The sequence below is a fragment of the Lepeophtheirus salmonis genome, chromosome 8, assembly GCF_016086655.4.
Source record: "Lepeophtheirus salmonis chromosome 8, UVic_Lsal_1.4, whole genome shotgun sequence".
In the NCBI taxonomy this organism is placed as follows: Eukaryota; Metazoa; Arthropoda; class Copepoda; order Siphonostomatoida; family Caligidae; genus Lepeophtheirus; species Lepeophtheirus salmonis.
Genome location: NC_052138.2, coordinates 27102621 through 27125308, shown reverse-complemented (window position 1 = coordinate 27125308; position 22688 = coordinate 27102621). Strand labels below are relative to the sequence as shown.

Below are 22688 nucleotides of genomic sequence, written 5' to 3'. Positions count from 1 at the left end.
ATCTCTCTGTCTATATCTCTCCCATTTTTTGGCTCATCTTTCCCTCAGTCTCGTATATTCTGCCTTCATTCTTTGTTTATATACACCTCTAGTCAGCTTCCCAACAAGGGCAAATACTGCTAGTATATATCTATATAATATATAATAAACTTATTTATATCAGTAATGATATATAACAGAGTTGATCATTTGAGGGGAGCTTAGCCCCCAGATACATTCGATCATATTATTTTGTTCAATTACCGGTTTGCGACCTTCAAATACAATTTGAGGCGCATAAGAAGGATTTATCATAATAATTTATTAATGAAAATGGAAGACATTAGTCGAAAAATGCAATATATGTAGTTCAGAACCCTTTTTTAGGTCAATCGTTTCTCTTGTTTTTGCTTGAAGAGGGACACATCTTGGATTTTTATTTTTATAGAGTTTTCAACATCAGCAAAGCGAATAATATTAACCAACAATGATCATCCGGATACAAATGTTGTGTAACAAAGTGTAAATAAAAAAGATGGAGGTTCTATAAAAATATCATCCCTCAGAGAGAAGCTTCCTCAATAAAAAAAATAGGATAACTTTTAAATATTTCTCAGAGACTTTTATGACTCAAATATTTTATAATTTATTATGTTAAAAGTGGTGTAGAGCGGTTTCACGTGACGTCGCAATTGGCCTAAACACCCAAGTCTTATAAAATAAAACCCTTTTTTTCTTTAATATTAATGACACCATTGAATGTCAAAATAGTACCATGTTTTATTATAAAAATGACCCTAAAATGTATTAAAATTATGATATTACAGTGTTAAAAAATCATCTTTCCATTTTGTGGATTAAAAAAATATATATATTTTTCTCTAATTATCATACTTTTCTTGACCCTAAATCATCCCACAACACAAATTAATTTTAAGAATCTAGCAATTGTTAGGGATTTTCTATACATATACTTTGTTTTAATTTAAATAGGAATGTTTATCATTTTTATCAATTAGTGTTCATTACAAGTATTTATTTATTCATAGAGCCATTTGATGAAGTCTTATCGGTCCATCGCATGTAGTAAAAATATCAACTATCTGAATATACAATATCTACCCTTTCTCACGGCCAGCTTTTCTTTTCCTTTGATCATTAATTATTATAACAATGTTTCCTCCCCTGCTGAATATTTATGGCTAGAAAATTTCTACGTCAGGCGACGAAAATAAACAATAATAGACTTCGTAACATAACATGTGATGTGAGAATCTGCTCAGAATCATGATCGGCTTTTACAAATAGTTCATGCACTCATTAATAATTGACAATTGGAATTATTAATGCAATATGTCTAGAGGTGGTCGATCCACAGGCCTGACGTTCAATGCAGAGGCCACATTGGGAGTGGGACGGGATAACATTCCAACCACAGTTCTAACTCCTCCACCGAAATACCCTCCTTTATCCGGACAACCGTCTCCCTTGGTACTCAGCACGGATCAGGAATACATGTTGGCCATTGGGAAGGAGATGATGCGATCCTTGAGAGGATTCGATAGTAAGGACATTGTCTGGAGCCACATTCCTAATGAGTTAAAAAATGTATCCAAACGAAAACGCTCTACAAATGGAAATCCCAGGATGAAGAAGGTGAAGAAAGCGACGCTGAGTTTGGATGCCTTGGAGTCCATGGAGGAGAAGGATGCAGAGGATCCGGATGAGGAGAAAAAGAAGGAAAACGAGGAGGAGGAAGAAGAGGATCGAGGGAGTGGAGAGGATGAAGATGAGGAATTGGATGAGGGGACGGATTATGCCAATAATTATTTCGATAATGGAGAGGATTATGGTAATGATGATGATGATAATTTAGATGAAGGAGGCATCTATTGAGGAGATGTACCTAGAAATCCAGGCTTTTACTTATTTATTTCTGTGATATTATATGCACATTCACCTTTCAATGTATGTACACTGTAAAATTAAAAATAAATGCTATTCATTTTTGAGGAAAAAAGATTTTATATTAATCATTATCAGTTCTACTTATTTCAATATTTCCTCGTTACATTCCAGTAGGCGATAGTATTGTCGTTACCACTCATACGCCCTACCATAAAACTCAGCCTCAAAAATAGACAAGAAGTAATGTTTAATTGTTATTTATCAACTTTTTCACCAAGAATTATACAAAGTATTTCAAATTTAATCGGTCTTGTTTTGAGCTATCTGAAAGTATTGTGATAGCCTTGATTCATAGCTTAATTGTAGAACCCTTTTTCTTTTTATTCAATATTGTTCTCCTATCATTCTGGCTCAAAGTCCATTGCTGACATTTTTAAATATTCATTGCCAATGGCCATCCATACAAAATCCCTCAAAATTTAATATACATTAATTAAGAGGGTAAATATTCAAATACTAGTATCCATCATAATACTGTAAACTAAAATATAACGTGTATTAATAAAAGAAAATTATGAGGAAGTGAGATATGCAGTCTTTAGCAATGATGGGGGATTCTTATTACGATAACAGATCTTTTTGGACTAACTTATGAATATTATAATTTTAGTTGACACTAATTAACGGTAATTGAATATTTATCAGAGGTGGGAACTTGTGACTCAACTTGATCCCCCAATTTGAACGCAGCTCGAAATATATTTTATAAGAGAAAAACTTAAGACACTAGGGATCTTAATATATATTATAATTAAGAGCATGAAATGAGCTCAAAAGAAATATTAATAGGACTCTATGGAGATATTCAAGGAGCTTAGACTCTACTTGAACTTACATTTTCAGGATTTAAACTCATCTCTGATATCTATATTAGGGGATACAAGTTGATTCATGGAAGAAATTAAATAAGTTTTCACGACCAAAATAGATATACAGGGTCGTGCACTACAATTGGAACAAACTTTGACTTCATCCAGATCCTGAACAAATGCATTGTTTCGAATTCCTTGGTTTTATTTGATAACATATTTTTTTTCAATGACCTCCATATGCCTAAATTCTCCCACAAAGTAACCATGTTACATCACAAAGAAAAATATAAATATTGCATAGCCGGTTCCAGAGATGGTAATATTGATTTTACAGTCAAAATGTAGTTTTAGAATTAGTAGATCTTTTGAATAAAAAATTATTTGCATTATCTACTCTTTTTAAAGGAATCGATTATTATTGAGAAAAAAAATCATAATTTCAAGACTGTACTACGCATTACCGACATTTTATTCTATTTCAACTCTTATATGAATTTAGGAATTAAAAACGATCGTAACCATTTCAATTAATGAAGAAAAATTTAAATCTTTCATTAAAGTTCCCAGACTTGGTCTCAATTATCCAATCTGAATCAATTTGGAATTCTTGAATGACGGAGGAGCAGATGGCAATAGTTTTATCACTCTAGCATAATTAATTCTGGAGTTATTCGCATTCAAATAATTTATAAAAAAATCAAATTAGCATAGCATTACTAGATGAGTAGTCGTATTTCTCCATTTCGACAACTGACTAAAAATGAAAAGATAGGGAAATCTTTAACCTCTTGTATGAGCAGGAAAAAATAGTCTGTAATGCACTCATGCGGGATCTGGATGAGGTCAAAATTTATTCGAATTGTACAATTGTGAAGTGAAACTAAATTTCGAGATGAACCTTTTTGTTTAGGACTAGAGCTGAAATTATATTTGGATTGCTGGAAATACTTACTCTGTAATTTTATACAATTTTTTTTTTTCATTCGCCGAAAAATGATTTCTTTATTTCATGTTTAGTACATGAAGATAAAAATAATTTTATATTTCATCCTTATCAATTATTATTAATATATGGAAAATGAGTAATTTTATTGGAAACACATTACGGAAACAACAAATAACAAATAAGGTAACTGAGCGGATATCTTAAAGTTATATATTTAATATTTTACCCTTTCAAAAGATTCAGAGAGATGAAAAAAAAATACTGAAAAAAAAATAAAGAAGAATATTGTTAGCAAAAAAAAAAAATTACAAATCAATTAGTATACTTTTTTAATTAACAAAATATAAAAATTGCTCTTGTAACGGAATAGGATTTTTTTTTTTTTCTTCCTATAAGTGCATTCCACTTTGAATTTAATTTGTGGTTGATGCGGGAAAAAAAATTATTATTTATCTATGAATAGTGTTAAAATAATGAGGAGGACTCCAATGCTTCTGGATGTCTAATACTGCTTCTAATTCTTCTTCTGAAGTGTGAATGAATGTATGAAAAGGGGAATATATGTATATATATTTATATAATAGTTTTAATAGTAATTAATATATTTGTGTTTATATAAAATGACAAATAATAGGACTAAAAGATGGGCTGTAGGAAAAGTATTGATAATTTTGTCATAATTATGCTTTTAGTTGAGTGATTCAATGTTGAATTTACTGGTCAAAATCCGGGAGGATAAGTCTTGACGCGATGTCTTGTTGGGAATTCCTGAAATAATTCATATTTATAAATAGATAGTTAATTAATTATTTGCAAAGCTGAGTTCCCACAGCTATCATGATTCTACTCTTCGGATTAATATTTCCCCTATCCTTTAAGACTTTTTTTTGTTGAGGACAATAAGAAACACCACCGACTTTCTCGGTTATCAAACATGGTCAGGCCATTTTTTTATTTTTTGCTTCAGCAAACATAACATAGCAAAATTTAACTCTAGTTGAAGTGATAGTTTTTTACAAAAAAAAAAAGAAGAGGAAAATTAATTATCTTTCTAAAACAGGGAAAACGCATATCATTGAGCACATCTTAGGCTCCATAAATTATTAAAAACTGGATTCACAATATTTTTTACTGATAAAAAACCAAATCGCTAAAAATATATGAAAGTACAATTTTGACTCATAGCATCATCATATTTGGAACCTTACAAATGGTCTAAAAATGGCCAATTTCGAACCGAAAATCCTATTTTTTACATCCGCCAGTGAAGTTGAACGGTGATTATGTTTATGTTTCTGAAAAATCAAATCAAGAGTCAAAATTGTAATCAAGGTGGATCAAACTCTTTGGGCCCTTTTCAAAAAAGTTGTTAGAAAATATTTATTTTTATTTTTCTTGGAAGTTTGGAATAGGGCGCCATCTTGATACCAAACATACTCTTGATAATTTTTGTTTGATCTAGAGTAAGGTGACATCCTACCGGATGATTGTTAAGTACAGTTCACTTGAATCCATTGACAGGGGAAATTAGACAACATCAATTATTTCAACCAAAGATCCCGAACTTCTTCTTCACCACCGCAACCTTCTTTATATGATTCTCACCTTCCTCAATGAATTGATCCTGGGTGTTTTTGACCTATTTTGGGATAACCATTTACCCTCTGTTTCCACAAAAAAATCGGCAAAGATGCGTAGAATAAATCAATTATTCTTTGTCGATGACGTAATCTATGAAAGCCTCTGCTTGTTAATTTGTCTGTCTGTGTGTCACCAGGATTACACCAAAAGTTAGAGACCGATTTTGATATAACTTGCTACGAAGATTATATATGGTAACAGTAAGAAACCATTAAAATTTTAGAAGTCAAAGTAGCACAAAAAGTTAAAAATACATCATTGACCATAACTTTGGAACATGTTGAGGTACAGAGCTCAAATTGGTGTCCTTATGTAGGCTTAATGAAGATGCTTCATATAGGAAAAAATCCAAATTAGGAAAAATGACCAGAGTGCCCATTCCGATTTAAAATTGAAATGGCCGGAGTATCCTCAATCTTTGATCAGGTCAGTTTTTTTTTATTTTCCGCCAGAATGAAAGGTCTTTGTGTAAGGACAGGTGGATGTTAACCCAATAATGGGTATAGTATAAAATACATACATTGTAATTCTTGAATGAGCCAATGTACAATTTATTTATGTAAACTTTGCTTGTTATAATCTTCAAACCTCCTTTTAAAAATGGTTATTGTTTGTAGGAGTCAAAATACCATGATAAATATAATTTTGAAAGCACAAAATATCTAAGGTGCTTATAAACTTATATACAAAGTCCTTAGAAATAAATTTTCCATTCTTAAAGACGTATTTACGTGTAAACACACATAATAGATGTGGAAACCCATAATAGAAGTAAAAGATCAACCTTACATACCTGAACGTTTGAAAAATAAAACATAGGCTGATGAACAGTCACCAGAGCATGATCCCGGAACTTTTTTCTCTGTTACAGAGCAGTCATCAAAATAATTCCATTGTTGATCATTTTTCGTGAAGGAGGTATAATGGCCGCCACAAACGGAACCAAAATGATTGACTACGCCGTATAGATCAAACCGAGGACGGCTATCTGGCATGGGACCCGATAAAAACTGTGTTAGATCAAAGTTAGACAAATTAAACTCTACGGGAGTTTCAAGTTTGACGGCCCCAGCCGTACCCGGTAAATACACAAACCTATAAAGAGAAAACAAATAAGTAACTTCGTAGTTGTGCCTTCGTATTTTTCAAAAAGACACTAACCGCTTAAGGTAGATAATGAGATAATTGGGGAATCGCCAAATAGTAAGGGTTTTGGTCGCACATTGATTTTTTTGGCACTGTGGACAGAACCAAGGATTATTTTCATCAAGAACCTCCTTTTCAGAAAAGGCTTGGAGACAATCAGTCAGACATAACTTGTCTCTTATCTTTGGGTTTTCAGATATTGATTCATGTTCTCGAAGAGTATTCACTTTCTGAACAACTGACTCGTTCGTAAAGGATATAGCAATTGTGTCATTAGGCTGTAAATATATACGAGAGCTTGAATTTCTTTCTAAACGAATACATCCGTAGCAATGGGCCTGGTATATACAGCGAGCACACTTCTTCCCTATAAAAAATATACATTCTTAGTTATAGATTTCACGATACTGCATGTAATGTTGTCCTTCGATCAACTCACTGGCCTACCTGTGGCATTTACTAAAACAAGTGTGTAGTCTTCTGATGCGATAGGTTTGACTAAGGGGTCAATTAGTTCGTACATTTTCTTACCAGACACTATGTTTGGTACAATGAGCACAAAGGGATGCCCAATGGTATCCACTGTCTTTTTATTATTATCGTTTTCCTCCGAGTTGTCTAATCTGTAAATAACAGGCACATTAAGGATCCGTTTCTTGGGTACAGATCTACCTATCTTATCAAGGGTAACAAACTCCGTTTCAGGATCTGCTTCAATACGACATCCGGGACATTTGATTTGTCCGAATAAGGTGGTACATTCCTTATGATGGTGTTCAATGGTACGGTCCATACAGGTATTGCATATAACACAATCGCAGCTATTATGCTGTCTCAAAAAACCCGGAGGTAGATCTTCCATGCAAATAATACAAGTTTGATAGTCTTGAGAAGCAAGAGAGTCTTCACCACCACCGTCATCCAGTTCTGTGGTGGGAGTGTCTTCAACGGCTTCTTGACCATCAAAATAATCATCTGCTTCAATAAGTTCTAACACATAGATTTGACGATCCTCCTTGAGAAATTTAAGAGCAGTCCAGTCATCCACATTCCTGGAAATATGATGATCAAACACCTCAACAATCTGTAGCTTGGAAGATTCCTCTAACATGAGAACTTCTTTTAATCGCGTTTTTAAATTTCCAACGTTATCCACGCGTGTCATGTTGAGTCTGACACGGATGGGTACTGATGCACGACCAAGAAACACCAAGTCTACTTGACGCGTCAATGCACCCGGCAAAGGTACAGGTAAGTACATGAAAGGTTCAAAAGTTACGGAAACGTGATCACACACAGAGCAAACAACTTTGTTTTTGAATTGACCATGAAAATTACGTGCAATGACTGTGTCATTGTCGGACAAGTATTTGTCCCAAACTCTATCTGCCTCGATGGTCTCATTCAGCTTTGAAGAGTCGAGGGACTCTTGATATAGAGACGCGTCTCCGTTGAGATTTCCACTTGATTTATTTTCATTAGCTAACTCATCCATCGCATTTCTTTCCCATTCCAATTGTACGTTTTTCTCAGATGAGTCTAACCTCATACGTTTCATCCCTGAAGATTCTTCTTCTACGACTTCGGATATTTTTAATAAATTCGTCTCTTTAAACCGCTTTCCAACAGAGGATGTTGTTGACCTTACTTCATCCTCTTTACCCCCACAATTATTAATAACTTTAGACGTGGAGAGATTATTGATCGTCGCATCAGGGCGAGTCTTTTCTTTGGAGGCATATTTATCTGAATCAAAATTGATAACATTATTCATGCCCGAGTCTGTTTGCAATGTATTCACATTTACATTGGAGGTTTTATTTTCCTTTAAATAGTCTTCAATGTTTAAAGAATGAGGTAATTGAAAATGAAGAGGAAGGGGTCTTTGTCGAATGGAGGACAAATGAGATTTTTGTTCTGGATTTTCAGCGGAGGATTGAGAGTCTGGAGAGGAGGCCGGGGTTTTGATAGGGATACGTTTTAGCTCTTCATGGAGGGAATCAAGTAGGAGTGCCAGGAATTCCTGGCAATCGTGTTGATGAGAGCCTTTAAATTGAGGATGGTTATTCGAGAGTTTCTCTTTGAATTTAAGGGGTTTTAAAACACGACTTTCTCCTTTCCATACTTGGGTTAGAAGGGAGGAAAACGAGGAGGAGAGGACTCCATCCAGATCACTTCCTCCTCCTCCTACTCCCACTCCCACTCCGTTATTCTCTTCCTTCTCTTCCCCAATCCTCTCATTCCCTTCCTTCCAAGCGGAAAAGTATTGCACCAAGGGCTGCGTGGCTAAGAGGCATTGAAGCCCCGCGTTTAAATAGCAAGTATTCCCCACATTCCGGAGGCCGCACACTCCCGGGCTACTCCAAACGCCGCCTTTGTCCTCTTCTTCTTCTTCTTCTTCAACTTGGGGGCCCAGGAGTGTGTAGTCCTCTTCTTCTTCTTCCTCCACTTCTAGCAACTGAGTCGCTTCCTTCCCTTCCTCCAGATCCGCCACATTCGTTTCCATCGAGGGCGGGTTGTAGTCCTCGTCCTCTTCTTCCTCCTCCTTCTCTTCATCCTCGTCCGTATCACTCTCACTCGGCATGATCAATACCGGCGAATCCGGCTTTGCGAGAAGCCAATCCATGTCTTCTTTTAATTCCATCATTCTCCGATCACTGAGCAAGTGATCACCGAGTAGTTTCCCAATAATTTATTAACGTAACACACACAAAACGACTGGCCATTCGCTGCCGAGCTTGCCGTAGCCGAGTCTCTCTCTCTCTTTCCTTCTTTCTTCTTTATTCAGTCAATTCTCTTTCTCTCTCTCTCTCTCTCTCTTTCCATCCTCCTCTCTTTATAACCTCTTCATTCTTCCTTTCTCTCTCTCTCTCTCTTTTCTCTTTCTTCTACTGCTGCTGCTTTATTTATCTTCGGCTTTTTCCCCCTGTTTTGTTATTCTATTCTGTTTCTAGATTATTCAAACATTTCATTGAAACTGAAAAAAAGATACATTATTTATTATCACATCAGAGACAAATCCAGTGGTTCTCGAGCAATAGTTATTACGTCATACACTTAATTGTCTACTTACTAAAGAGTAGGATTGCTAGTTAAAATCATATCGTTTCACAAAAATGATTAGTAATTAATATTTCGAAACGACTAAAAAAATATTTACTACACATAGAGTTATCTACAGGTTGAGAAACGCTGCACTTGTTCCAAGTAATATAACTTTGTATTACTTTTTAAATGCGTAAACAATGCACAACATTTGTGTATCAGTATTCTGTATTACATATTATCCTATTATTTGCGTCACATCAATGTAAGATCCAGGGTTCTTTCCAATGATGTTAGTATTGAGTACTTTCATTTTGTTCCAAATAAGAATATATTTTATTACTTATTAGTTTCATTCTTTATCAAGGCCTTAAAATATTTTGAAAATGAGGTCAAGTAGCAAGAGAGAGAAAGGATAAAATTTGTAACGACCTAAAAAAACTGGAACGTACAATATTATAGTATTATGTGGCTTATCAACATAAAAGCAAGTAAGGATTATTTTCTCGAAAATGAGTCTGGATTGCCCGTCCACGGATGATAATATTTATGAAAGGGTAGCCAAATTTCTTCCTTTCCCGCGCATATGCCCTCTTTTCTCATTTTGTCCGAGGCACCGTTAACTTTTTTTAAAAATTCACAGAGATTGAGAAATAATCCTCATTTAGCAAGTCCTAGTCGAGTCTCGAGTCTATTCTCACAAATCCAAGTCTTAAAATAATAATAAAAATGCTCGTAATTAATATATAAATGGTAATTAATCAATCATTTTAATTTTAAAGAAAGGAGAATATTTGTGAGCCTCGAGCTTTACATCTTTTAACTTTGAATGTCTCACTTCAAGATCGAATCGAGGCTTTAATAAAATTTTAATGCGACTCAAATCCGAGTTTTTATGATCCTATAATTTACTATTGTGGTCCGTCAACACAAAAATTGTAATGACATTATTTTTATTAAATGGGAGTCAGGATTACATTTAGATTTTCAATCAAATTATGGAATTATAGTGTTCTTAAAATACGATAAACACGGAGATTAAGGGATCGGAGGAAGAGCTTGCAAATAATAACTACTGCATTGAGGTATGATCATACACTGACTAATATATTTTAAGGTATTTAGAAGGTAAAATATAAATGCACAGCTAAAGTAGTTAAAATATATATACAAGTAAGAATTATCACTTCTGTTCTGATAACATAAGAACATTACCGATTAAGAACTATTCCATAGGAAGTAACAAGAATTGATGGGAATTTTTGAATAAAAACAGTGTTAAATTGGGAAGGCTGAAAACAGAAATATGTGTGTGTGTGTGTGTGTTTGTGTGTAGATGTCCTTTATACGTTCCCACACCATTGAACCTATGTGGCTGAAATTTTGCACGGGTCTCTCTTATAAGCTTGGACTGGCTAAGACGGGGGTGTCGATTTTTGGGGAGGTCATATAAGGGGGGCTTATGCTGTAACCAAAACCCGTTTTTTGGAGCTCAAGGAGACATTAAGTGATTGGCGTTTCAAAAACAACTATACGAATAACTACGTTTTCTAAATTTATTCAAAGTCGAAAAAGTTATGAGCTATAAAAGAAATTAGTAAATGGAATAAAGTTTGTAGAAATTTGTCTGGAAATTCGTTTGTATATAAATTTGCCAAATAAAAATTGATGCTTCACTGAAATATCTATCATTTTCTGAATAATTTTTCAATTTTTTCTCTCTTTTTTCCCCCTTTTTTCATCTAACGTCAATTTTCAGGCTTTTAAGAAAAAATACCGCAAAATGATGCTTCTTCCGTAAAAAAATACCGAGGTAGTATAAAATTCAATGGATTTTCCATTTCCAGAACATTGTATTACATAATTTTTGCAATATTAGCCAAAATGAGCCAGTTATCAAGTGTTATTTTTTCGACAACATTATTCTTCATAACTTTTTGTTTTTTGCAAGTACAAAAAAATATTGATAGGTTTGCGTTTCTTCTACAATTCCAATAGAGGCTATTAAGTATTTTTTTTCGCAAAATTAGTGCAAAGAAGTTTTTAGCAAATTTTGATTTGGGGATTTTTTGAATTAAATAAAAAATGTAATTCTCATCTAGAATTTTTTTTAGATGTATATATGTTGGTATGTCATTTTGTCATTTCAAGCTTATTACACATTATTTTTTATATATAGCTTCATAAATTATGTATTGAGCCAGAAGAGGATATTAATGGAGCTTGCTTATGATGTTATAACTGGTCTTGGAAGTCATCTGAACCTTAATATACATAAATTCCTCGACAGGTTGTCTAAATATCGAGTAAAGAAAGGCTTTTGTCAAGGTGATGGTATTTGGCAATCCCAGCCCCCCTCTCCGAACAGAGTTGCTCCTACAAATTGTTGAGTTCGTAATAGGCGAATAAAACAAGAGTCGAAAAATGGTGAGCATTAGGTATAATCTTTGAACCTGAAGAAAAGCCATCATTTACAAGAATGGACACTGACAGTGATGATGAGGAGTCATAATTCAGATGAAGAAGTTATATATATTATATTTGTAATTTAATTGTAATTTCTATTGATAGTGGAATTTAAAAAAATATATTTTTTGCCACTTAAATTAATTTGTATTATAGTCTTATAAAAATAGTAAACATGCACTAAATCTACTGTATTAATCTCATATTTTAATAAAAGCTGATAAATTATATATCCTTTGGGAAAACGTGAAAGTGAGAGGATTCAAGGTACCAATGTTTGGAGCATACTCACAAATCTTATTCAATTTGAGAATCAAAAATTATTGATTCTTGAATTGAATTAGAGTCAAAATAATTTCCCAAATCCATTATTAATACTTTGAAATGTTAAATAAAATTATTTTTAAATTTGGAATAAATATTAATATCTACAGTCTATAATTTAATATTATAGTTGTACTAGGATTTACCCGTATTATAGATTTTATTACGCACATACTTTAGTAGATAGGATGTACCCGTTATACTAAGATAACCTTGCTAATCCCCGTGATGGACAAACAGACGACTATAAATTATAATATTATACTACAGGGATAGGCAACCTTTGAGACATAGTGACTTCAACATTTCTAATCAATGAGTGTGCCGCTATGAACCATAATGGTAAAAAACAAACACAAACTACGGGAATATGTTCTAGTCTGCACGTGCCAGTGAATATTCCTTCGCGTGCCATAGGTTGTCAACCCTTGCCATAGATATGATAAAAAAGCAAAGGGCAAACGAAGACAGATACATACTCCAAGTTATAAAATAAAAGTTGTTCAGAATTCTGAGTTACGTGCCTAAGGGGGTTCTTTTCTGATCCGTCTAGATTCCTGGGCTCTGGAGGGCAAGTTTGTTTTTTCGCTAATATGTTGATTTTTTTCCTTTAACAAGATCGATTTCTCAAGTTTTATTAAGACATGGTTTTTCGATCCGAAAATATATAAAAAAATTGAAAATCCGAATAACGAATTAATGTGCAAACGGAAAAAGGGAGAACGTATAATGAATACAAAATTGCATAAGGGATTTGGAAGAGGATTAGAGAGTTAGTCTTAGTATGTATCTTCCATTATGGTTGAAGGAGGAAGATATTTCAATTATTATGTTATCTATCGACAAGTTTCACTAAATTCTGGAGTTATTTAAAGCATTAATAAAATAATTTGGAATAATACGGTGACGGGATTGTACTTCATTAAAATTATCTGTTCAAAAATACTTTATTAACCAGTAAAGTAAGGATCAAACATGAGACATTAAACAAAACAAGAGACGATGTTTACAATCTTCTACCACGACGACCACCCTTCTTTCTGTTGGAGTCGGAAGGAATGGGAGTCACATCCTCAATCCGTCCAATTCTCATTCCAGAACGAGCAAGGGCCCTGAGAGCAGATTGCGCTCCAGGTCCAGGTGTCTTGGTACGGTTTCCACCTGTAGCTCTGAGCTTGATGTGAAGGGCAGTAATACCAAGAGTCTTAATCTTTTCGGCAACATCCTGGGCAGCCAACATAGCGGCGTAGGGAGAGGCCTCATCACGATCAGCCTTTACCTTCATTCCACCAGTAACACGGCAAAGGGTCTCCCGACCACAAAGATCCGTGACATGAACGAAGGTATCGTTAAATGAGGCGAAGATGTGGGCCACGCCGAAAACGTCTTGACCTTCACGAACTTGAGGACCCAATTGAACTTGGACCTCTTCAGTTTTTTCCTTCTTTCCCTTACGAGGAGGCATTTTGCAACTACTGGTGTACTGGGGTGGTGATGAGAGAGAGGCTAAGATAAATAATTGAAATTATTAAAGAAGAAAAGAACCAACGTGCTACTTACGAGACGATCTCAACGGAAAAGAACAAGCGCCATCTATGTTTTTAAGAAACCTAACTCACCAGGCCTAATACTATCTGGAGGAGCACAAGCTCCAATCACGCAACCTGTTGTGAAAAACGTCATTTCTGATGAGAAAGAAATTCCACTTGGTCAACTCATTAGAACTTTGTACAATTATAAAGTTATAATATTTGTCGTAGTTGTCCTTTTAAAAGAACATCACGTGGTATTTTAAGCAAATCTTTAAAAATTGTTTTTGAGCAAAAAATGATGGATTGACTTAAAGTATACAACTCAAAATAAAAGTAGATTTATGTTGAAGGGTTTTCTAACATAATTATTCAAAAAAATAATAACTATTATTTAAACTAATTAATTTGTCCTTCAAAAATAAAGTAGGCAGTTCAGTCTATGTTTGTAAAGGATAATTTTGTAGTAAGTTTCTTTCAAAATATGAAATATTATTATTCTTCTATGGATCTTTGGATACTGATGTGATTTATTCATAAAACGGTATATAGTCGAGTGTATTTGCGCAATGAGTGAAATGGATTTGGAGTTGCATAAATCTAATGTTTGGATTCAGAGCCAAAATTACAAAATATTACTCCAAACTATTAATTAAGAATAACTGATTCTTAGATATGAGTAGTTTTAATCAAAATTGTTTATGTTGATATGTTATTTTAGGGACTGATAATTTAAATTTTGTAGAGTATGATTCAAATATATTTTTGAGGTTCGACTTATAATATTTAGAGATCTTGGTTCCGAATCTGCAGCTATTTTAAAATTTAAATCATTGGTAAATATACATATTTTCTAAGTTATAAACCGACTCAAGTGTAAATACATGTGATTACGGACTTGCGGCTCACTCATCAGCCTTAATTATTACATCATGGCAATTAGATGTAACTAGTTACACTATTTTGATCCTTTTAAGCACATGAATGAGGATATTGGAAATCGATACAGTCTGCCTGATTTTTCTAATCAGTTCTATTTTGGAACCAAATATAAGAATCTTGTTTATCCCAATAAATTAATTACATTTATTTATGTTTATTCTAATTCCAAATTTATTCCGCTCCGTGCGTAAAAACATGAGAATTGATAAACTCCCGGCTCAATTAAATGAAATGACTTACAATTATATTAATTTGATCTTTCTAAACTCATGAATTGGGGATATGAATAATCGATACAGGCTGATGAAGTTTTCGATCCCTGCAACTAACATATAAATACATTATCATGGGTATAAATGAATTACAGTATTATTCAAAGATCAATAGAGAATATTATTTGAATGAAACATACTGTCTATATAATCTAGGACACGCCCAATCTGAAGTTGACACCTTATTTTTGAATGGCAAATTCATCTGTTTAAATTATTAGTTTAATAATGTTTTTAAAGTTTACTTTAGAAAACCCTTTAATATATGTATACGTTGATTCTGTGTTGTATAAATTAAGTAAATCCATCATTTTTTGCTCAAATACAATTTTTTATGATTTCAAATATTACCCAAAATGGAAGTGATGCTTAAAATACAACGTGATTTAATATAAAATTACAATGATGTCAAATATTATACTTTTATAATTGTAGAATGTTCATATGAGCTCACCAAGTGGAATTTGAATTTCAAATCAGAAATTATGTTATTGACCACAACAGGTTGCGTGATTTGAGCTTGTGCTTCTCCACATAGTATTAGAAGTTATTGTACGTTCTAGCTATTATTTTCTCAGTTCTTATTTTCTTCAATCCTAGCTAGGAGTGAAGAAAATATAAGGATAGCTAGGTTTAATACTTTAGTTTAGACTAAGCGTTAAAGTTAAGCATTAATCGCCGTAGGACTGAAAGGCTGATGTACTGGTCTAAAAAAGATCGGACAGTTAAAAAAAGAAGACTGAAAAGTGGGGAAAATAGGGTTGTAGGGCTTTTACCCTCAAGCCTTTACCCCTCCCCCAAGCCATCTCCCCCCAGCATTTCACCCCTATTACAATTAATAGAAACTAAACGACCAAACATTTAACCTTTTAACAACCATAGAAACGTAATTATTAATTTAACCAAGGAGTCCTTTATTTAACTTAATGACGCAAATATTAGTGATACGTATTGTTATTAATTAATATATCTCATCAAATACGAGATAATAATTTTATGCATCTAAGTCAGTATTTTGAATCTTTCCATTACAAATACGCTGTTGATATTACTTGAGAAGATTTTGGATTATTCTATTTGATTTTTGTGATGTTGAAACACATATTAAAAATTAGATATAATAAACTTATTTATTTTGGATATGCATTACTCTATTTCACCGTATTTAAGCAGTTATCCCATAATCCTTCTCAGACATTTATTATAACATCATATGTATACTCGTTGAATATATTCAATAATCCCTAAATTCATCGTATAAATAATCTACTAAAACTCAATGTTTTATCAACTTTTTGTCATGGGATTAAGGAAAATAGATTTAGGCGTTATTATAAATATTTATTGTATCTTATATATCATACCTATGGTTAAACAATCAGGCTATGTATCTATTTTAATTGAAATCTTTATTTATTTTAGTATTAAAATGTTGATGGTTTATAGACCCTTGAGTCTTTTAGTTTATAGAACTCATAATTTAAGTTTTATTGTTCAACAACCGCTCCAGACAACCATAATATTCATTTATTACTTTGGCCCTCTGTGATTTACTAACTATACTTCTCGATAATAAAAATAGAAAAGGATGGGGGTGTAAAGGGCCCAGGGGGTAGTTGGTCGGAGGAGGGGGTTAGGTGGCATGTTCCCGAAAAAAAGACTAATTAGGAAATCAGTCCTAGGACCGATGCAACACTAATTAGAACTCATCGACTATATCCTCCATTGATCTTTGAATAATAATTTAACTAATTAATAACACTGACTATATATTTAAATATTCGTTGCCAAACAAAAAAGGGTAGAAAACTTCACACATATTGTCATCAAACATTAAAAAAATCCAGCGGATACATCACGAGATATACATATATTTCCTGATGCTCCTCATCTGATCAAGCTTGTTTGCAATCATCTTTTGGAAAAGGATTTCAGTTACTCGATGGTAATGGTAGTAATTTTACTTTAGATAAAAATGGTTTTGATGTTTTTCCGTACAATTATGATAAAGAACTGAGGATTCATCATAAATTATCTATAGAACATCTCAGTGTCTCAGGCAGTGGTATACAACAAGTGCGAATGGCGTGACAGTTTTTGTCTAGAACCACTGCTTGTGCCATGACTAACTTTTATGGTAATCAAAAAGCAACACAAGCAAATGATGTTCATACAATTAATGACTGGTTTAATTATGTAATTATAATTATTTATTAATAATATATATAGTATAGTAATATATATATATATATATATAGTATAATTATTTATTAATGGGTATATAGTTAGTGATTCGAATATATTAAAGTGTGGGTTTGGAAGACATTTGCATGAGCAAGTAGAGGCACTGAATAAAATGAAGGGGTTAATTATGACTATGAAGATAAATGGAGTATCATATTTATGGCAAAAGGGAATTCTTTTGTCGATACAATCGAGGATAGGTCTTTATAACGATCTCAAAAAGCGAGGGATCATATCATTTTGAACACCCATAGCTAAATATGCATATGCAAAATGAGGAATATTTCTTCTGAATGACTTATTCCGTCTAAGAATATATGTTATATATCTATTTATAGAAAGGCCATGGTTATAAAATACCGAGTGGTTCATTAAAATTGGAACACTTTGAATTTAAAACTTTAAAAAAAATATAATTTATTCATTAACAATAGAATTTCAACAAAACTTATACTATAAATAAAAGTGTGTCTGAGTTCTCTTCATCATTAATGTAGCCACCCTTAGCGGCAATGCTTACTTCCAGGCGGTGGCGGAAGGCCTGGCATCCTCTGCGGATGTATTACTCTTGTCATGCCGTTCCAGTGCTGGCGGACAGTGGCTTTGAGGGTCTCGGTGTTTGTATGACGGACACTGTTGGCATCAGGGCTGTAGGGGGGTCAAAAGACTTATTCAAAAGAGTTTTGCAACGGAGAAGATGAGTTTCTTTTAATGCTGGCGTCAAAAGTGGGCTCTCCATCCTCCAACCTCATGGACTTGAGGGGATTGGTCTGGGCTGTTTTCTTTTACTCATCAAGGTTCAGTTTGGCCTTTTTGACAGAACCCTTTTGCCTGTCCAACGTTTTGGACTTGCCGACAGCGTAGATGTTGGTCCTGGAGACACCCAGTTTCAAGGAGTGCGCGAATGGAAATTCGGTAATCACATTCAAGTGTAATTTTCTCTAGTTGTACGTAAGTTCGAGAGCTCAGGTTTTTTTTTACACTATTGGCTTATGGTTTACTATGTCGGAATATAAATTAATTTCTATGAATCAAACTTCATTCATTTATGAATTAGTAAGGGTTCAGTTTCAATGGACCACCCGGTAATTAAGATTCAAAGTAATCATAGTAATATCTACCATACTCAATTTTTTAATTAAAAACATAATATTCTTGCATGATTTACATGTAAATAACATTCCAGATGGTATACTATTAAATAAACTCGGACACATGTCGAACATGACTTAGAATCATGTACTGTTCATCATTAATATTATATATATATACAATATTGTATAATCAAATCGCGCTCATAGTCCATAAAGGTACGTATTAAATACAACTAAACCTCTTTTTTCAAGGAAAGGAAAAAATATAATTCGTGAGTTGCCAATTACATGTATAATTCCCACTATTATACATCTTATTATTAAAATATATATACATTAGCAGCTGATAATATTGGAAGTATAATTATTTCACGATATATTATGTTTTTTTTTTTTAAATTAGATACGTAAGTATTGCATACATTTTAGGAGCAGAAAAACTATGCATTAGAGGTATAGATTTTTTCTTAATATTAATGAAAGAAGAGTTTTTATTCTATTAAAGCTTGGTTTATTAGCCCCCCAAAATGGCCAACATCAAAATGCTTACCAAATTATATATATAACAATGAAGCCCCTTTTTTCCATTGATATTTAGAAAACTATTTCGACTATTGGATGTCGAAATGAGACCAACAAATAAAAAGACTTAATCCTTACTGTCCATTAATTATTCATTCTTCTATTGCCTAGTTTTATTATATATCTGGAACCAAAATGTATTAAAAATATGTCATAACATTGTTATACCCTGTTGTGATAAAAATTAACTATTAGAATGGAAAGAATGAAATATTTTTCTCTAATTATCCTACTTTTATCATCCAAATAATCGATCAAAAACAAAACAAAAAATGTACAAATCCAGTCATTTTTAGTACATGTTACTTTAATTATTATATTAAAATATCAAATTATTATATGTAGAGTACCGTCAAGATTTAATGCATTAAATTTAGTAAAAATATCAACTTTGAGCCACCAAAATGGCGTTTCCTTCCATTCTCATACAATTTATTACACAAGGGAAAATGCTCTATATGAAAATATGATTCTCAAACAATGTTATCAGATATTTTTAAAATATATTTTAGTGTCGGACATATAATAAAACTAGGCATTTGAGAGGTAACTTTTTGATAAGACAGTAAGCTAGGTTTAAGTCTTTTTATTTGTAAATCCCATTTACTACTTTTCTTAGTATTAATAGAAAAACAGTTGTTTTATAATTTAATTATTTAGGTCTCCAAAATGGCAGACATTATTAATTCTGACGTGATAAGAATACGTCATAAAAAGTCAATCTTCCTTCATAATTTCAGCTCTCTCACTTTCTAGCTACATTTTCTTTTTCTATTTCCACTTTATTTAATAAGCTGCAGTTGGGGATTTCAGGTGTAGATTTTCCACAGTCCTCCATTTTCTCTTCTATTATCTGGGTCGTCGTCATGGCTTTCGTTCGGCATTTATCTCGGAAGGTCCCTCTGTTGAGAAATTGGACTCTTAACTCGGGTATATTCTTCTATATTTAGCGATAATGTGGATAGGTGCTTGTACCTCTTGATTTCATGCCCTGTCTGATGTGAAGCCTTGCTCTGATTATTAATCTATTCATGTTTTATACGAGCAGGTTTAATAAGTAGATCCTTTTCCGTGAGTCCCTCACTGGGCAACACGCGAGCATCTCCGTGAAGGATAATGGGATCGCTGTTGTTAAGTTGGACTCCCCTGGAGTGAAGGTGAACTCTTTGAACACGGAAGTCCTGGAAGAGGTGAAGCAAGTCTACGCAAAGCTGGACTCTGATGAAGCAGTGAAAGGGATTGTGATCATGTCTGGGAAGGCCGATTGCTTCATTGCGGGAATGGACATTGCCATGGTAGACACTTGCAAGACCCCCTCAGATGGAGAGCGACTCTCTAAAGATGCGCATCAAATCCTCTTTGATTTTGAGAAATCAAAGAAGCCTATTGTAGCAGCCATCATGGGCCATGCTCTAGGAGGGGGTCTGGAAGTGGCACTTGCCTGTCATTATCGTATTGCCATCGATGGGATGAAAACGAGTATGGGTCTCCCTGAAGTCATGTTGGGATTACTTCCTGGCGGGGGTGGACTACAAAGAGTGCCTCGGTTAGCAGGAATGCTCACTGCCTTAGACCTTTGCCTCACAGGGAAGTTAATTAAGGCTCCTAAAGCAAAGAAATTGGGTCTTGTTGACTTGGTCGTTAAACCTCTTGGAGTGGGACTTGCACCAGCCAAGGAAACAACTCATGCTTATTTAGAAAATGTGGCTGTGGAGGTTTGCAAGAGTATTGTTGATGGAAAGACAAAGATTCCTCCCAGAGGACCTCGTAATATGACAGAAAAGCTCACTGCAGCGGCTTTAAAAGTATCCTATGTCAGAGACTATGTTTTCCAACAGGCCAAGGATAAAGTCATGAAACAAACCAATGGGCTCTATCCAGCTCCTCTCAAGATTCTTGAGGTGTTAAAGACCAATGCTGAAAAGGGTCCTGATGCTGGATATGCGGCTGAGTCTAAGGGATTTGGTGAACTCGTTTGTACATCTGAGTCCAAGTCACTTATCTCTCTATTTAACGGTCAAACGGAATGTAAGAAAAACAAATTTGGTGCTCCACCCAAGAAGGATAAGTAAGTAACGCTTTACTGATGAAAAAATGCTAGTGTTTAATATTATTTTTAGTGTTGTTGGAATTCTCGGAGCTGGGTTGATGGGAGCAGGTATCGCTCAGGTTTCTGTTGACAAGGGAATGCATGTACTGATGAAAGATATGAGTGAAAGTGGGTTATCTCGTGGTATTGATCAAGTTCAAAAGGGTGTGGATTTGTCTATTAAGAAGAAGAAAATGTCTCGACTTGAAGGAGAAATTGCCATGTCACGTCTTTTCTCTACTATTGATTACGACAAGTTTAAACAAGCAGATATTGTAATTGAAGCCGTATTTGAGGACTTGGCTATTAAACACAAAGTAGTCAAGGAAGTCGAAAAACACATTAGAGATGATTGTATATTTGCTTCTAATACGAGTGCCTTGCCCATAACAGATATTGCCAAAGCAAGTTCACGCCCCGAAAATGTGATTGGCCTCCATTACTTCTCTCCTGTTGATAAAATGCAATTGCTTGAAGTTATTACAACGAAACAAACATCCAAGGAAGTTTGTCAACGTGCTGTTGATATTGGATTAAGACAGGGAAAGTTAGTTATTGTAGTTGATGATGCTCCCGGATTTTACACCACTCGTATCCTCGCCCCTACCCTCTCGGAAGCCATTCGTCTCTTACAAGAAGGAGTAGATCCTAAGAAATTAGATTCATTAACAAAGGCATACGGGTTCCCTGTTGGCATAGCTACACTTATCGATGAAGTTGGTATTGACGTTGCATTCCACGTTGCTAACAATCTTGGAAACCATTATGGCCCCAGATTCTCAGGTGGGGATCCCAAGGTACTTGAAGCTTTAGTCAATGCGGGATATGCTGGTCGTAAATCGGGTAAAGGCTGCTTTGACTATGGACAAGGAAAGGGCTCTAGACCCATAAATGAAAAGGCCATAGAAATAATTAAAAAGAGCGCTTTGGAGCCTAAGGGTGTTTCTGAGGATGAAGACATTCAGCTTCGTTTGTCTCTTCGTTTTGTGAATGAAGCAATCATGTCGTATCAAGATGGCATTTTGAAAAGTCCATTGGAAGGGGATATTGGAGCCGTTTTCGGTCTTGGATTCCCTCCAATTCACGGTGGTCCATTCAGATTCACAGATTCTCTAGGTGCAAAATATGTTGTCGATAACATGAGAAGATTTGAACAAGCTTATGGAACTCCTTTTACTCCTTGCCAAATGTTGTTGGATATGGCTCAGTCAGGAAAGAAGTTTTATACGAAATAATTATTTATTACTTACATGTGAATAAAATCCTTTTTATACTCGACTATTTATTATTCTTAGTGCCTCACTCCCTTAAATTATTTTTATTATAATTATTCACTGTATAGCTCAATCAATGCAATTCGATTTTTTGAAAATATTTTATTTTGATGATTTGACACATTTCTTCAGTTAACTGTAAGTATGAGATGTACATCTCTGTTCAAAATGAATATATTTATTTATACCGTTCCATAAAAAATTATACTCCTCTGTTTTTCTATTTATTGTGTCCCATCTTCAGTTCGATTTTGTTCTTAAAAGTTTATTTTACAATTAGTCTTATAATTTTAGTAAAAAATAAAAGTTTATTTCTCATGAACGATACAATTCTT

At 33.9% G+C, this 22688-nt stretch overlaps 4 protein-coding genes across 4 annotated transcripts; 2 read left to right on the top strand and 2 right to left on the bottom strand.

Moving 5' to 3' along the window:
* The first annotated feature begins 1217 nt into the window (after window positions 1-1217).
* On the top strand, window positions 1218-2018 carry Polr3G (RNA polymerase III subunit G). The gene has a single exon (XM_040718408.2). The coding sequence runs from the start codon at window positions 1333-1335 to the stop codon at window positions 1873-1875; it is 543 nt and encodes a 180-aa protein (XP_040574342.1). The 5' UTR covers window positions 1218-1332; the 3' UTR covers window positions 1876-2018.
* Window positions 2019-4257: 2239 nt separating this feature from the next.
* On the bottom strand, window positions 4258-9471 carry LOC121123733 (ubiquitin carboxyl-terminal hydrolase 15). The gene is made up of 4 exons (XM_040718860.2): window positions 6940-9471; window positions 6508-6859; window positions 6140-6441; window positions 4258-4473 (listed from the first exon to the last, which is right to left on the bottom strand). Exons 1-4 carry the CDS (start codon window positions 9137-9139, stop codon window positions 4394-4396), a joined length of 2934 nt encoding a protein of 977 aa, XP_040574794.1. The 5' UTR covers window positions 9140-9471; the 3' UTR covers window positions 4258-4393.
* Window positions 9472-13255: 3784 nt separating this feature from the next.
* Window positions 13256-13991, bottom strand: LOC121123734 (small ribosomal subunit protein uS11A). Its single transcript, XM_040718861.2, has 2 exons — window positions 13888-13991; window positions 13256-13833 (listed from the first exon to the last, which is right to left on the bottom strand). The coding sequence occupies exon 2, from the start codon at window positions 13790-13792 to the stop codon at window positions 13334-13336; it is 459 nt and encodes a 152-aa protein (XP_040574795.1). The 5' UTR covers window positions 13793-13833; window positions 13888-13991; the 3' UTR covers window positions 13256-13333.
* Window positions 13992-19780: 5789 nt separating this feature from the next.
* On the top strand, window positions 19781-22675 carry LOC121122786 (trifunctional enzyme subunit alpha, mitochondrial-like). Its single transcript, XM_040717836.2, is given in 4 exon segments — window positions 19781-19920; window positions 20039-20074; window positions 20077-21058; window positions 21111-22675. Coding segments are annotated over 4 exon segments (2286 nt in total). The 5' UTR covers window positions 19781-19856; the 3' UTR covers window positions 22315-22675.
* Window positions 22676-22688: the final 13 nt, after the last annotated feature.